At 28.4% G+C, this 16,535-nt stretch overlaps 1 protein-coding gene across 4 annotated transcripts in view; it reads right to left on the reverse strand.

Annotated features, from left to right (window-relative positions):
- Nucleotides 1-510: 510 nt before the first annotated feature.
- Nucleotides 511-16,535, reverse strand: part of LOC124418605 — a 63,171-nt gene continuing 47,146 nt past the window's right edge. For 3 of the 4 annotated variants that reach the window (XM_046945335.1, XM_046945336.1, XM_046945334.1), the window contains exons 2-4: nucleotides 12,780-13,292; nucleotides 3,364-3,422; nucleotides 511-748 (exon numbers count right to left, since the gene is read on the reverse strand). In XM_046945335.1, the coding sequence (XP_046801291.1) occupies nucleotides 548-748; nucleotides 3,364-3,422; nucleotides 12,780-12,858 (339 nt within the window). In that variant the 5' untranslated portion in view covers nucleotides 12,859-13,292 and the 3' untranslated portion in view covers nucleotides 511-547. The remainder of the gene's footprint in view (nucleotides 749-3,363; nucleotides 3,423-12,779; nucleotides 13,293-16,535) is intronic. The other variant, XM_046945337.1, reaches the window with a different exon arrangement.

The following is a 16,535-nucleotide window of genomic DNA, read 5'->3' on the forward strand; positions in this document are numbered from 1 at the left end:
CTATCTATCTATCTATCTATCTATCTATCTATCTATCTATCTATCTATCTATCTATCTATCTATCTATCTATCTATCTATCTATCTATCTATCTATCTATGTTTTTTATGCAGATGTTCCACATAATGTATAGTTTCAGTAACTATTTTTAACTTTTTATTTGCATCTTATTCTGCTTCGGTTGTATGTATGATATGTATGATACGTATACAATAATTTTTGACACTATTTTTAAATTAGTCAAAACACAGTTAAATTAAGCACAGTATTTATTTACACGTCTAAAACTTTGAGTACATAACATCACTTTCACCAAATACATATACATACATACACACATATGTGTACATTAAATATGCTGTTTAATTAGTACCAACAACCTACATATACTTGCCACTCTGTATAGAATGAATCCACTCAAAAGTCCATTGAAAATGTTGCACTTAAACAAGGTGCACCATTAGGTAAATACAAATACAACTACAAATACAAATACATGCTCGTGTCGTATTAAACAACCAGCAAAATTTTTTCCTCATCTTCTTTTTTACTTACCTTGCATTAACATCATGTATTGCCCAATACATTTGCTGCTGCTGGTTATGGTGCCAGTGGCTGTGCCACCCATTAGACCACCCGAAGCATGACTTAAGCCGGTCTTAATTAAAGTTTTTGTTGTTTGTGTTCGTAGTTCGACAATTAGAGGCTCCTCATCATTGGCGGGACGTGCCAAGGGCCAAATAAATGACTGCGAAGAAAAAAGAACAAGTAAGAAAATAATACAAAATTCTTAATGTGTGTTTGTTCATTTATCTATAATGTATACGACTTTCAACATTTCTTTTGGTGTATGTATTTCCCATTGAATATTGACAAATAATTTGTCCTTTAATATGTAATTAATATTACAAACTCGTACAATACATTTATGTACTCGACATAAATGTAAGTACTATGTACGTGTGTAAAATTATATGTCAAATATTTTCCTTCTACATTTATGTACATATATGTGTAGTCGTAACTTTATTATTTCTTTTAGTTTAACCTTCTTCATTTTTTCTTTACCCAGCTTCCTATCACTAGCCCAGTTAATGTCATAAAATACTGCAACATTCCCGTTAATTGAAGACGTTATTCTGTGCGTAAGCCTAATGGCATATGAAGGTGACATTGTTTAAGTATCGATTTATGTAGGCAGTACTTCTTACAGTACGTTCTCGAAAGATACAAATAAGAAAGTCGGATATACATAGATACAATTAAACATACTATTTTCTAGACGAAATATAGTTCAAATTCTGAACTATTTTCAAAATGAAGTATACTTCAGATACTGAACCATTTCCTAAACGGAATAAAGTTCAGATTCTAAACTACTTTTTAGACGAAATATAATTCCGATTCTGAACTATTTCCTAGATGGTATATGGTTCAGATTCTGAACTATTTTCAAGAAATAAACTTCAGATTCTCAACTACTTTCTAGAAGAAATATAATTCAGATTCTGGACTATTTTCTAGATGAAATACAAATCAGATTCCGAACTATTTACTAGATGGAATATAGTTCAGATTTCTAGACGTAATATAGTTCAGATTCAGCACTATTTCCTAGATGGAATATAATGAAGATTCTGAACTATTTCCTAGACGGAATATAGTTCAGATTCTGAACTATTTCCAAGACGGAATATAGTTCAGATTCTGAACTATTTCCTAGACGGAATATAGTTCAGATTCTGAACTATTTCCTAGACGGAATATAGTTCAGATTCTGAACTATTTCCTAGACGGAATATAGTTCAGATTCTGAACTATTTCCCAGACGAAATATCGTTCAGATTCTTAACTATTTCCTAGACGGAATATAGTTTAGATTCTGAACTATTTCCTAGACGGAATATAGTTCAGATTCTGAACTATTTCCTAGACGGAATATAGTTCATATTCTGAACTATTTCCTAGACGGAATATAGTTCAGATTCTGAACTATTTCCAAGACGGAATATAGTTCAGATTCTGAACTATTTCCAAGACGGAATATAGTTCAGATTCTGAACTATTTCCAAGACGGAATATAGTCCAGATTCTGAACTATTTCCTAGACGGAATATAATTCAGATTCTGGACTATTTCCTAGACGGAATATAGTTCAGATTCTTAACTATTTCCTAGACGGAATATAGTTCAGATTCTGAACTATTTCCTAGACGGAATATAGTTCAGATTCTGAACTATTTCCTAGACAGAATATAGTTCAGATTCTGAACTATTTCCTAGACAGAATATAGTTCAGATTCTGAACTATTTCTTAGACGGAATATAGTTCAGATTCTGAACTATTTCCTAGACGGAATATAGTTCAGATTCTGAACTATTTCCTACACGGAATATAGTTCAGATTCTGAACTATTTCCTAGACGGAATATAGTTCAGATTCTGAACTATTTCCTAGACGGAATATAGTTCAGATTCTGAACTATTTCTTAGAAAGAATATAGTTCAGAATCCGAAGGAACATAGCTTCGATTGTGAACTATTTACAAGACGAAATATAGTTCACATTCTGAACTGTTTCCTAGACGGAATATAGTTCATATTTTGAACTATTTTCTAAACGGATTATAGTTCACTGGTTTCATAAACCAATACAGTCTCCTTTCCTCGTATCAATAGGTTGCAATGTGTAAAAATCTTTTTCATTCAGTAATTTTCTATATTACGTAGGTACCGGAGGTCCTACAGAAGTATAACTTTTATAAAAAAAATAAAATAAACAAAACTTTATTCTACTAGTAGTTAATGACATGGCTCAATGTTCTCATTTTTTATAAAACAATTATTTCCTTGTTGTTTGTCCTACTATGAGTAATTTATCATACACTTAATAGTTCCTTGTCCCCCTTTCAGTTAACTAACCAATCTGCTGACTTGTTTGTTGAATACCTTTCACTTTGTCCTCTCAACGATAGTAACCACAATCAAACACAATACATATAATGACAGATTGCTCATTAATAATCAACAAACAGGATTAAATGCAAAATCAGGAACGGCAAGGACTCCACACAATAACAGAAAGTAATTTGCCAATCAAACAATGAAATGTATATTGTGTTAAACGGATACAAAACGTAATGATGCTTAATAACTGCCATAAAGGATGAAAAGATTACCACAACAACAACAAGTTGTATTGGTAAGAAGTACAATCAATCAAGATCAATTCTATAGTTTTCGTTAACAAGAGAATAAAATACAAAAGAAAGGCTTAAAACCACAATTTGAATATTTATGGGCATTTAAAAGCGTAAATATGAAAAATAAAAACATTTTATAAAAGACATTGAATAAATTTACCTGGTTGACATCAATTTGCGTTGAAGATGAACACAACTCCGACGTTATATGAGCAACACCTGGAATGAAAGAATTTTTGGTTTATAAATTATAAAATTTAAACTTTAATGTTGTGTCTAGTGTAGTAGTTAATGGCTTAATGTCGTTTTTATGTTTTGGAAAATTTTATGTTTATTTTTAATTATACATTTTGTTGTCTTTGACTGCGACAGCTGTAGTAGTAATTACTTTTTTATGAGAGTGTATAGCAAGCACCCTACAAGACAATTAGGTAAAGAATGGTTAGGTAATGTTAAGATTCATGAAGAGGTCAGATTCTGAACTATTTCATAGACGGAATATAGATGAGATTCTGAACTATTTTCTAGGCGGAATATAGTTCAGATTTTGAACAATTTTCTAGGCGGAATATAGTTCAGATTTTGAACTATTTCCTAGACGAAATATAACTCAGATTCTGAACTATTTCCTAGACGAAATATGGCTAATTTCTAAACGTTATATATTTCAGATTCTGAACTATTTGCTAGACGAAATATAATTTAGATTCTGAACTATTTCCTGGACAGAACTATATCCTAGATGGAATATAGTTCTGATTCTGAACTATTTCCTAGACGGAATATAGTTCAGATTCTGAACTATTTCCTAGACGGAATATAGTTCAGATTCTGAACTATTTCCTAGACGGAATATAGTTCAGATTCTGAACTATTTCCTAGACGGAATATAGTTCAGATTCAGAACTATTTCCTATACGAAATATAGTTCAGATTCTGAACTATTTCTTAGACTGAATATAGTTCAAATTCTGAACAATTTCCTAGACGGAATATAGTTCAGATTCTGAACAATTTCCTAGACGGAATATAGTTCAGATTCTGAACAATTTCCTAGACGGAATATAGTTCAGATTCTGAACAATTTCCTAGACGGGATATAGTTCAGATTCTGAACAATTTCCTAGACGGAATATAGTTCAGATTCTGAACAATTTCCTAGACGGAATATAGTTCAGATTCTAAACAATTTCCTAGACGGAATATAGTTCAGATTCTGAACAATTTCCTAGACGGAATATAGTTCAGATTCTGAACAATTTCCTAGACGGAATATAGTTCAGATTCTGAACAATTTCCTAGACGGAATATAGTTCAGATTCTGAACTATTTCCTAGACGGAATATAGTTCAGATTCTGAACTATTTCCTAGACGGAATATAGTTCAGATTCTGAACTATTTCCTAGACGGAATATAGTTCAGATTCTGAACTATTTCCTAGACGGAATATAGTTCAGATTCTGAACTATTTCCTAGACGGAATATAGTTTAGATTCTGAACTATTTCCTGGATGGAATATAGTTTAGATTCTGAACTATTTCCTAGACGGAATATAGTTTAGATTCTGAACTATTTCCTAGACGAAATATAGTTTAGATTCTGAACTATTTCCTAGAAGGAATATAGTTTAGATTCTGAACTATTTCCTAGACGGAATATAGTTCAGATTCTGAACTATTTACTAGACGGAATATAGTTCAGATTCTGAACTATTTCCTAGACGGAATATAGTTCAGATACTGAACTATTTCCTAGACGGAATATAGTTCAGATACTGAACTATTTCCTAGTCTGAATATACTTCAGATTTTGAACTATTTCAAATTCTGAACTATTTCCTAAACAGAATATAGATTCTGAACTATTTCCTAAACAGAATATAGTTCAGATTCTGAACTTTTTCCTAAACGGAATATAGTTCAGACTCTGAACTTTTTCCTAAACGGAATATAATTCAGATTCTGAGCAACTTCCTAGATGGAATATAGTTCAGATTCTGAACTATTTTATATATGTGGAATAAAGTTGAGAATCTGAATTATTTCACAGACGAACTTGAGTGTCAGAAATACCAATATCTTTCTCAAACTTCCTATAGCTCACACACTCACACCAGCATTTTATAGATAAACACACACTTTTATCCCACTTGCTGTGGGCTTTTCAATCTGTGTCTGTGTCTGGTTTTATATAATGTACTTGATTTTCTTTATTATTTTTTGTTTTGCGCAAAAAGCACATCTTAAGAATGTTATTTCTTAGTTATTGTTATTATTTTTGTCATAAATTTCACCGTACAGAGGAATGTTAGAAGAGTTTTTTAAAAGCAAAAATTTCAAAAGGAATTTTTCTGCGTTATTGTCTATCATGTGTGTGGTTTGTATTATAATAATTTTGAATGTCACGCAAGACAATCAAAATCCGTTTTAAATTGTCAATGAAAATTTAATTGAATTATATTGTTAACGAAAAGTATATTTAGCGAGTTAAGAATGGAATGTAGAAAAGAATAATATTTTCAAAAAGAAACTCTTTTTATAAAGAAAATCCTTTTTTAAAAATTTCTTTTTTTGTAGATTAATTTAAATTACATTTTGCATTATTTTTCTCTTTCTCCCTGTTTATCTATTCAACAAATTAAGCCCATAAACCATCAACTATTCAAACAGATTTACCACAAAAATCTCTTGCAAAACTATTATTTAATTTAAAAACAAAACTTTTATCAAACTTTTGCTAAAAAACTCAGACACAACTTTAACCGTAAGTAAGTTTCACTCTGTGAATACATTTATCTTCTCTGTGCAGTTATTTCCTTAAATATTCCTTATTGTATCCTAATTTTTCAAAAAAGTATTTTCATTTGTTTATCTACAAGTTGTTGCCTATAAAAAAATGAGCAAAAGAAAAAACAAGTAAGAAATTATTGCCGGGCGAGGCTGACCATATATATACCCTACACCTGTTACAAAAATAAAGTATGATTTAATTTTCATAATAAAGCATTTAAGTTGTATTGTACCTTGTCTCAGATATTAAGCCATTTATTGTTGAATAAAATTGTGGACTAGGGGCTAGGGTCTAATTAGGCCCTATAATTATAGAGTTCATAAAGGCCATCAAGACTAGTATACTTAGAACATTGCTTTTGCAGTTTTGTGTCGAGGTACGAGTATATTAAACATTATTATGAACTTAAAATCTCTATTCGTCGGGTTCAGATGAAAAAATGGACCGATGTTAACCATTTACAATAGGCTTCGTTTACGGTACTATAGGAGATCATGCGCCAAATTTCATTTAATTATCTCCGAAATTGCGACCTTTAGTTTGATTACAAGGACCGATCTTAAAAATTTTCATTAAGCTTCATCCTTGGGACAATAGAAGATCATGTACCAAATTTCACAGAATTATTTTAAAAATTGTGTCCTGTAGTTTGATTCAAGTTTTATATGGACAGACAGACGGACGGATAGACAGACGGACGGATAGACAGACGGACAGACAGACAGACAGACAGACAGACGGACGAACAGACAGACGGACTGACGACGACTTAGAAAATGATGCTGAGTCGTCCGATTTGTATACTTCAAGGTTGGTATAGTACCAATATTGTTGTGCGTTACCTACATCAGCACAGACCCACACTACCCACTAAAGTGGTGTAGAGTATAAAAAGAATAATGATTGTTTATCTTTTCTTTAATATATTCTGTGTTTTCACTGGCATTCGTGATATTATTAGTTTTTCTAACAGTTTTGTTCTTTTGTTGTTCGACTTGTTCAAATAAGATTTTCTTAGGAGATGAATGTGATAAATTTAAAAAAATATATATTTTTCTTTGGCGTTCAAAAAGTCATGCACGAATCATAAGTGTTTTTGTAGTTTGTACGAGTGAATAGTTGTTAAATGTTCATGTTTCAACACATATTTCAGTGGTGTGAATGATGTGTTTTTGACTGTATATGTTGTATATCCTGTGGTTGCTGGCATAATCATGAAAATGTGTGGTTAGATCAAAACAGTGATTATGACCATAAATTCTGTATTATATTTGGACTAGTAAGAAAAATTATGATGGATTTGTTATGTAGAACGTGTAGCAACAGCAGATTTCTCTGTGTCATGGTAAAAATTTGTTACATAAAGTTTTTAGAGTTTTTTTTGGGAAAGGAATTTGTTGAAAAATTAAAGATAAAAATGCATAAGCAGAGATTACTACATACTGATGGTAATTTTTCGAACAGAAAAGAATTTATCAAATAACTAACTATACAAAAAAAGCGACAAAATACACAAAGCTAAAAAAACAAGTAAGAAATTATAGTCAGGCGAGGTCAGACCATACCCTATACCTGTTGAATTTTACCTTTAAGTTGAATTGTACCTTGCCTTAGATATACTTAAGCCATTTATTATTGAATAAAATTGTGGACTTTTAACAAATTTTGAAGGGGGCTTTCTATATAGGAGCTATTAAATCTATAGTTATAAATTTCATGAAGGTCTCGACATACGAATATATTAAACATAATTACGAACTTAAAAGCCCTATTCGTTGGGTTCTGTTGTAGATGTTAGACGAAATAAAGAACCGATGTTAACCAATTTCAATAGGCTTCGTCCCTGGGACAATAAGAAGATTACGTACCAAAGTTCTTTGAATTACCTTCGAAATTGCGACCTGTAGCTTGATTAAAAAGTTTACATGGATGGACGGACGAACGTACGGACAGACAGACAAAACTAAATTGACTCAGAAAATTGTTCTTAGCCAAATGGTATACTTGAAGGACTAAAGTGGTATAGGGTATAATAACATTAAACCAATATACAGCCATACATATATACATCTGCCTTTTTACATAAGTGTATCCTGTTGTTGGTTTTGCCTGCATTAACATTTGCTTTTTCGATGAAATTTTCAGAGATTATCTCGGATTTTTGTTTAAATCTCTCTTATTTATGAACGGATGTTGCTGATTTTTAGTAGAAAATATTTCAAAAGCATATCTGATAAAATTCTTGAAGATTTGGATCCCAAAGATAACTGAGGTCTTCAGAAAATTGATTTCAATGGATACACAGAAGGACAGACGGACAGACTGACAGACGGACAAGCCTTTATCGACACCGCTGCTTATAAATATCCAGAATATATGTATTTTATAGGATCGTAAAATTATATTATGGAAACTACAAACGGAATGACAAACTTATAAAAACACTCCTGACACCCCCCGGGGCATGTTTCCTTAATGAAAGAAGCTTATTATAGTATATTTGACTCCCGGGTGATGCTACCGGCACTATAAAGTGTTGATGTCATTTTATTCCTCGGCTAGGCCTAGGAATTATTTGGCTTATGATCTAACCATGATCTGGTACTATGGGTGGCCAGTTGCCCGCAAGACTTTGTCCTGGCTGTTCAATTAATAGAGGTTCCTTCGGAATCCATGTAGTGGCTCACATACAGAGAGAAAGTTGCGATTAAAAGACTGATGTATGATAAAATCGATATCTACTTCGGAATAAGTTCGTTGCTGCGATAAAAGATACCCCACAGATGAGTGACTGTGGAACTAGGTGCTGGGAATGAGTTGGCGTCAATTGTATATAGGGGTATACAGGCTTTGCCAACCCTTATATATAAAATAAGTGTGTCGTATGTTTTTCTCCTATGTATGTGTCAGTCAGCTGGGTTGTTTGAGCCGAATGAAAGGAGTCTCATACAAGTGTCATTTCTGTGAATTTTCTGTCCTTGTTAGGAGTAAACCACAGTGTGTCGCTGTGAGTAAGAGCAGTGTTTCGACTTATTTGATGGATTCGTACTTCTGCGTGATTGCCAACGAAAGTGATGTTTTTGCATCTCGAAAGTTAAGCAACTTGACAGCAATGGTCAGATATTAGACAGGTCGAGCACGGAAATTCCATAAATTGCCACCGGCGTGTAAAGTACACAATGGACCGGTGGTAAGTCGTTGCAAAGCTCATCAAGTGATAGAAAAAGATCGTCGTGTAATAAGGCCGTTAAGGCAGTAGTTCATAAAGTAAACCTCTTCGACATTCATACCCTTCTCACGAAGGTGACGGGTCTACAATGGTATTTCGAAAGTATTCTATAAAGAGAGAAAATTTCCAAAAATTTTCTATAAACATTAAATTTCCGAAGAAATTGTTTGTATGTTTGTTTGTTTGTACTCTATATACTACTACACGGCTGATGTCTGAAAGAGTTTATAGACTGCTTTCTATTTTGAAATTTCAAGTGGACGAGGAGCCACGCCCATATTAATATTAATAACAATAATAAGATAATATAACAGTTAGAGTCCTCAAATTTTATCGGAACCACTTTGTCAATATGATAATTTAGAATAAAAAGTGGGCGAACTAACAATTAGGGGCGTGGCACCTTCCTTGTAAATTAAATACAAAAAGTCGTTTATATTGGAAACTATTACAGTAAGAATTTTACAATTTTGCACGAATAACTCTAATATCCATTCAAACATTTAGGGAAATAACAATTTATCACAGGTTTATAAAACAATTTTTCATAAAAAAATTATTCAATGAACTTGTTATGAATAAGACAGAATGTAAATAAATTAAATTAAATATTTATTATTATTATTTTTAACACTAAAGAATATCATAACATGTTCAAATGTCAAATAATTCGACTTTTTTATCTTACTGCCGCTCAAAACAGTGCTTCTTACAAATGTCATTAATAAGTTATTCACAAGTGTGTTTGTTTGTGTGTGTCTGTATGTTTGTGTATATACTGGTACTAATACATCTTGCGATTTGCTTAAGAAAATGTTCAAACGAAAAAAGCGGAAAAGGAAATTCCTTTAGACATCCACTAACGGAAATATTTGAAACATTTCTGACAAAAGTCACGCATCAAAAAGATTATAAATTATAAAGAGAAGATAAGATAAGAAGAAAATGTTGAAAAATTTAAATTTTGTTTAAATGGTGTAAAAAATTAGTAATGATATGAATAAGAAGTGAATAATATTAATACTAACACCAAGGCAAAAGCTGCATTTCAATTATGAATTTAATCATTCGATTAATGAAATTTTTCATTGGTTACACATTGTTTACACATGTGTTTCATTGATGATATGAAATGTTTGTTAAATTTAGAGAAAATATGTATTTTATAAATACCATAATGCAATTTTTTTGAAAAGAAAGAGACAAAGTGATTTTCATAGGTTTTATGGCAACAAGTTATGATCCAACTTCATAATATTAATGAAATTTCAATCTACATCCTTTAACGTATCTTATAAGTCAACTAGAAATCAAAAAGGGAATTTTAATATCTAAATGCTTTGGTGAAAGCTGTTCATATGAATAAAAATCAATATAAAAAATATTTTACTTTTTTTAAGCACTCAGTTCGTCTGTCTGTCTATCTGCTAACAAATATGATAAATATTTCTATCATTACATTTTGATGATTAAGAAAACATCTTAAATATGAATTTATGAAATGAAAGGCAGACACAAGGATGCGCAGACAGACAGACAGATATACAGACAGACAGATATACAGACGGAAAGAGAGACAGACGGACAGACAAACGGACATAAAGAAGGATAGACAGACGGACAGATAGACATATCTACATTTGTCATAAAAGTCATCATACAAAAACTAACAATCACATTTTACGCATTTTGAATAAATTTCATTGAATCACAAAATCTATTATCACTGATTCTGATGGTGCAGATAAATATTCCACTTATTTATTTATACGAAAAATTTCCTTTAAGATTTTTCTTTTTATTATTATGAATTTTCTTGTTTTTTCCATTGTTCTTATGACACTCAAAGGAAATTAGATTAAATTATTAGATTTTTGTTGAGATAAGAAGGACAATAAACATAATATGTTTTATATACAAATTTAGGTATTTAATTATTTTTTTTGGCTTTTCCTTTTACTTGGCTCAACAATACAAATGATTGGCATGATTTTCAATGTTGGACACAGAATCCTAATTGAAGTTTAAACAAACATTAGAGACAATTTTTTTCTAGATTTTTTTGGAATTTAATAGAAAACAATTAGGAAAGTATAGTCGGGCATGGCCGAAAATATTTTATCCTTTTATTATACGTTTTTAAATAACAGTTAGTTATGTAAAACTTTTGGTCCAAATTTCATCAAATAATCTTGAAAATTATGGCCTGTAGCTTTCGCACAAGGTTTGCATGGACAGCCAGCCGGACATATGGATGGATGGACGGACGGACATGACTCAAAAAGTGATTCTGAGTCGATGGATATACTTTAAGGTGTAGGATAGCTGCAGATCCATCTCGAGTGTTTTTTTTTTTTTTTACTTATTTTCTTTTTCCTCATTTTAATTTTTTTTATTTTCTTTTTCCTCATTTTTATATTTGGTATGAAAAATTTTCGGTTTTTTGTGTTACAAACATCGGCACAAACGTATAATACCCTCTCCACTATAGTGGTGTAGGGTATAATTACGGAAAATATATCCTCTAATAGAAAAATTTCGAAGAGTTCCCTTTAAACAGAAAAATATTAGAAAAAGTAAAAATTTTTGAAATTTTTTTGTCAAATTCTCTTTTTTAGAAAACAAATTCCAAAAAAAAAATTTAGAAAAAAATTTATTTTCTATAGAAAATTTTCTTAAAAAAATTTATTTTCTGGAGAACATTTTTGAAAATATTGTTTTAATAGAAAATTTTCGGAAAATTGTCTTTTTAATAGAAAATTTTCGGAAAATTGTCTTTTTAATAGAAAATTTTCGGAAAATTGTCTTTTTAATAGAAAATTTCCAGAAAATTGTCTTTTTAAAAGAAAATTTCCAGAAAATTGTCTTTTTAATAGAAAATTTCCAGAAAATTGTTTTTTTAATAGAAAATTTCCAGAAAATTGTCTTTTTAATAGAAAATTTCCAGACAAATTGTCTTTTTAGTAGAAAATTCTCGGAAAATTGTCTTTTTAATAGAAAATTTTCGGAAAATTGTCTTTTTAATAGAAAATTTTCGGAAAATTGTCTTTTTAATAGAAAATTTTCGGAAAATTGTCTTTTTAATAGAAAATTTTCGGAAAATTGTCTTTTTAATAGAAAATTTTCGGAAAATTGTCTTTTTAATAGAAAATTTTCGGAAAATTGTCTTTTTAATAGAAAATTTTCGGAAAATTGTCTTTTTAATAGAAAATTTTCGGAAAATTGTCTTTTTAATAGAAAATTTTCGGAAAATTGTCTTTTTAATAAAAATTTTTCGGAAAATTGTCTTTTAATTAGAAAATTTCCAGAAAATTGTCTTTTTAAAGAAACTTTTCGTAAAATTTTTAATAAAAAATTTAAAGAAACATTTTTTATGTTTTATATATAAAAGTTGTCCAAAAATTTCTCTGTTTAAGAAAAAAATTTTCGAAAAATGGATTTTTTATAAAAAAATTAGTACGAAGTACGATATTTGTTTACATAATTTTTTTAAATATATATTTTGCAATAAAATTTATATTTTAATTTCTTTTAATTTTTTTCTGTTTAACTTACCCCTAAATTCCACACGTCCTATTAAATTTGTTTTGGCCTTGGGCACTTCGAAACGTATCAGCTTTATGGTCAACGACATTTTGTCTCTTTATTAGATTCCTTTTTAAATATATTTGGTATTTTTATTATTGCTAATATTTTTCTATGTTTTTTTCTTTTTTTAGTAGTTTAAATAAATATTTTTATAAAATTTTTATTTAAATTTTCTTCTTATATGTATGTTAGTATTTGCTTAGTAAGATCTTTTTATTTTGTTTTTACTTCGTATTTATTTATAGTTGAAATAACTTTGTTATTTTTGGTTGATTGAATTTGGTGTAAAATATTGCTTATTTTTTTGATTTGATTCCATTTAATGGTGTTATTGTTAAAAAATAAGAAATTCTTATTTTTTCACTTTTTTTAACAGAGATTATTATAGTACATTTGTTTTTTTTTTTTTTTGGTTGTTGTTTTCTTTACTAGAGTAGATGGTTATCTTTTCTTCCTAAAATTGTTGCAGCAAAAATTCAACTGAAAATAGATAGTAAATAGTAGATACATATTAGTAAGTATTAGGTACATTAAGTATATTGTAAGAAAAATACTTTTTTTTGTTGAATTTATTCTACGGATCAGGTAAACATAATTAAAAATTATTTATTTTGAATTATTTTAATGTATTTAAATCATTTTTATTTGCGACTTTAAATAATAAGTAAATTTTTGGTTGAAAATATTTATTTAACTGTAATGTGCCGAATTTACTTTCTGTAGAAAATTTTCCGAAATTTTATCTTTTCATAGAACATTTTCGGAAGTTTTCTCTATTTATAAAAAATTTTCGAAAAATTCTCTTTTTTAAAAGAAATCTTCGAAAATTGTCTCTTTATAGAAAATTTTAAGAAAATTAAAATTTTACTTTTTAATAGATTTTTTTCCGTTTTTTCCTAAGATTTTCTTTTATAGAAAATTTTAGGAAAATTTATGGAAAATCTTCTTTCTTCTTTTATTTTTTTTATAATTTTGGGAAAATTTATCTTTTTTTGCAAATTTTCGGAATTTTTAGCATTTTTATAGAAAATCTACGGCAAATATCTTTTGTTTATAGAAAATTTCATATTTTATAGGAAAATAACTGAAAATTTTACTTTTCATAGAAAATTTTGGGAAAGTTTCTCTTTTTTATAGAATATTTTCTAATTTTTATAGAAAATTCTCAAAAAAATTCGCTTTTAATAGATTTTTTTCTTCTTTACAGAAAAATTTCGGAAAATTTATAGAAAATTTTCGGAAAATTTATGAAATATGTATAGAAAACTTTTGGAAAATTTATAAAACATTTTCGGAAAATTTATAGAAAATGTATAGAAAATTTTTGTAAATTTTATAGAAATTTTTGAAAATTAATTTTTTTATGGAAAATTTTGGAAAAAAATTTTCTTTTGTATAGAAAATGTTCAAAAAAAAAAAATTTTTGTAGAAAAATGTCGGAAAATTTCTTTTTTTATTGAAATTTTTTTCGAAAATTTATGGAAAATTATTGGAAAATTTATCGAAAAATGTAAAAAAAAATTTCGGAAGATTTGCAGAACATTTTTGGAAAATGTATAGAAAATTTTCGAAAATTTTATAGAAATTTATAGAACATTTTCGAAAATTTATTTTTTATAGAAAATTTTAGAAAAATTTTTCTTTTGTATAGAAAATGTTGGGAAAATTAACTTTTTGTAGCAAAATGTCGGAAAATTTCTCTTTTTATAAAAAATTTTCGGAAAATTTTATATTTCTCTCTTTTTATAGAAAATCTGCCTTGTTGTAGAAGATTTGCTATTTTTGTGGAAAATATTCGGAAAGTATCTCATTCTTATTAAAAAAAAAAAAAAATCAAAAAAATGTAAAATTTTTATAGAAAACTCTAGGAAGACCTTTTTTTAAGGAAAAAAATATGTATCTTTTTATAGAAAATGTTTACTCCTGTTATAAGACTTTTTTATATAATTTTACAGAAAATTCTCTTTTCATTAAAGAAATTTCTTCATTTAACTCATTTTTCTTAATAACTTTAATTAGTTTAAATTTATTTCGAAAATAGTTATTCCTTAAACATTTTTGATTTGAGTAATCAAATTAAAATATTATTTTAATTTTGTTACTCTTTAAAAATTTTATTCATTTATTATTTTTATTAAAATGAAATTTAAACATTGAAGAGCAATTATTATAAGGACTATCTCTGTGTACATAAATCATTTCGAATATATTAAATGTGAACATATGAAAACGATATGTACAACTAAACTAGTTGTAGCATACATATCTCTCATAAAATGACATCAAGCATTTAAGCATTATGAACAAAAGTTTGAAAAGTGATAAGGGCATAACTGACAACATTAATTTAAACAAATATATTTTTATTAATCATTGTCCAAAATTCCTATATAATTGCTTTTTATTAAAGTAATTTTCTTAAAAGCTTTAAAAAAGTACATTTATTTCATTTAATGGCTTTAGTATCCTTTTAACTTAAACCTTACATATGTATGCATATGGGCTCTTACATTCATATGTATCCATAACTGTCTGAGTGTTTGCCATCACAATAAACTAATATGAAATAGATGACTCTTTTTAAGGCAGGAAAAATACATATGTATGTATTTTTAAAACACAAAAACCCATAAAATTGTTGCACAAATGACAAATGTATTTTATAAAAATTTAATTCTAGTTTTAAAAGACTTATGATTTTCTATTCGATTATTTTTAAATTAAGAAGAAAAATATTTGCAGAAAAAATATTTATGTTTCTAAATATCATATTGACAATTAGCTTATGACTTTCAAATATTTATAAATCAAGTAATTTGTTTACTTTAAATTTAACGTAATACGATTTAAATGTACACACACACACACATACATATATATTTACCCTGCGTAAACACAACGGAAATCACCAGGATATAACTAAAGTAAATTTTGATAAGTTACCAAGTAAATAAGTAATTTTATGATGTAGGACCATTATTTCCAGGAGTAACAAACATCGACATAAACACCAAACGCCCTGCTAACCCCTCTCTCCATATTGACAAATTTTCCGATTCGCATTACTACACAACAACTACAACATCGGGCAACTTGCCAATTTTTAAATTGTATACGAAAGAGATTTACAGCTTTTAAATTAAATTTTGTTTTTAGCAACTAAAACTTATTTTTTTAATCCTAAAATTTCATTTACATGTTTTCACCAAATCCCCTAATTTTACATTTTATTCTTTTGTTTAAGCATTGTGATAAAAGCATTCATGTAGCCAACAATACAAAGAGTAAAGTGAATAACTTTTTTTTTAGTTTTGTTATTTATTTTAAGCTGTTTTTTTTTCTCGACCAAAAATCCTTTTTAGAACAAATACCAGCAATGCGTTATTTATTGTAAGATTTTTATTGTCGACACGAAAAAAAAATCACTTTGATTAATGGGATTTCCATTGTTGAGATGTAAAGATAATAGAAAATGTATGGTTAAGTAACTTGTAATTGAAATGTAATTCAATCAATTTGATTAAAGGAAAAATTATTACAAAAGGATATGACCCTTGGAAGGGAAACAATGCAATTGGTCGTGTGGAATAAAATTGAAATTTATTCACCCTACACTTGACTAACTAACTAACTAACTAACTAACTAACTAACTAACTAACTAACTAACTAACTAACTAACTAACTAACTAACTAACTAACTAACTAACTAACTAACTAACTAA

This window comes from Lucilia cuprina, chromosome 3 (assembly GCF_022045245.1).
Source record: "Lucilia cuprina isolate Lc7/37 chromosome 3, ASM2204524v1, whole genome shotgun sequence".
NCBI lineage: Eukaryota > Metazoa > Arthropoda > Insecta > Diptera > Calliphoridae > Lucilia > Lucilia cuprina.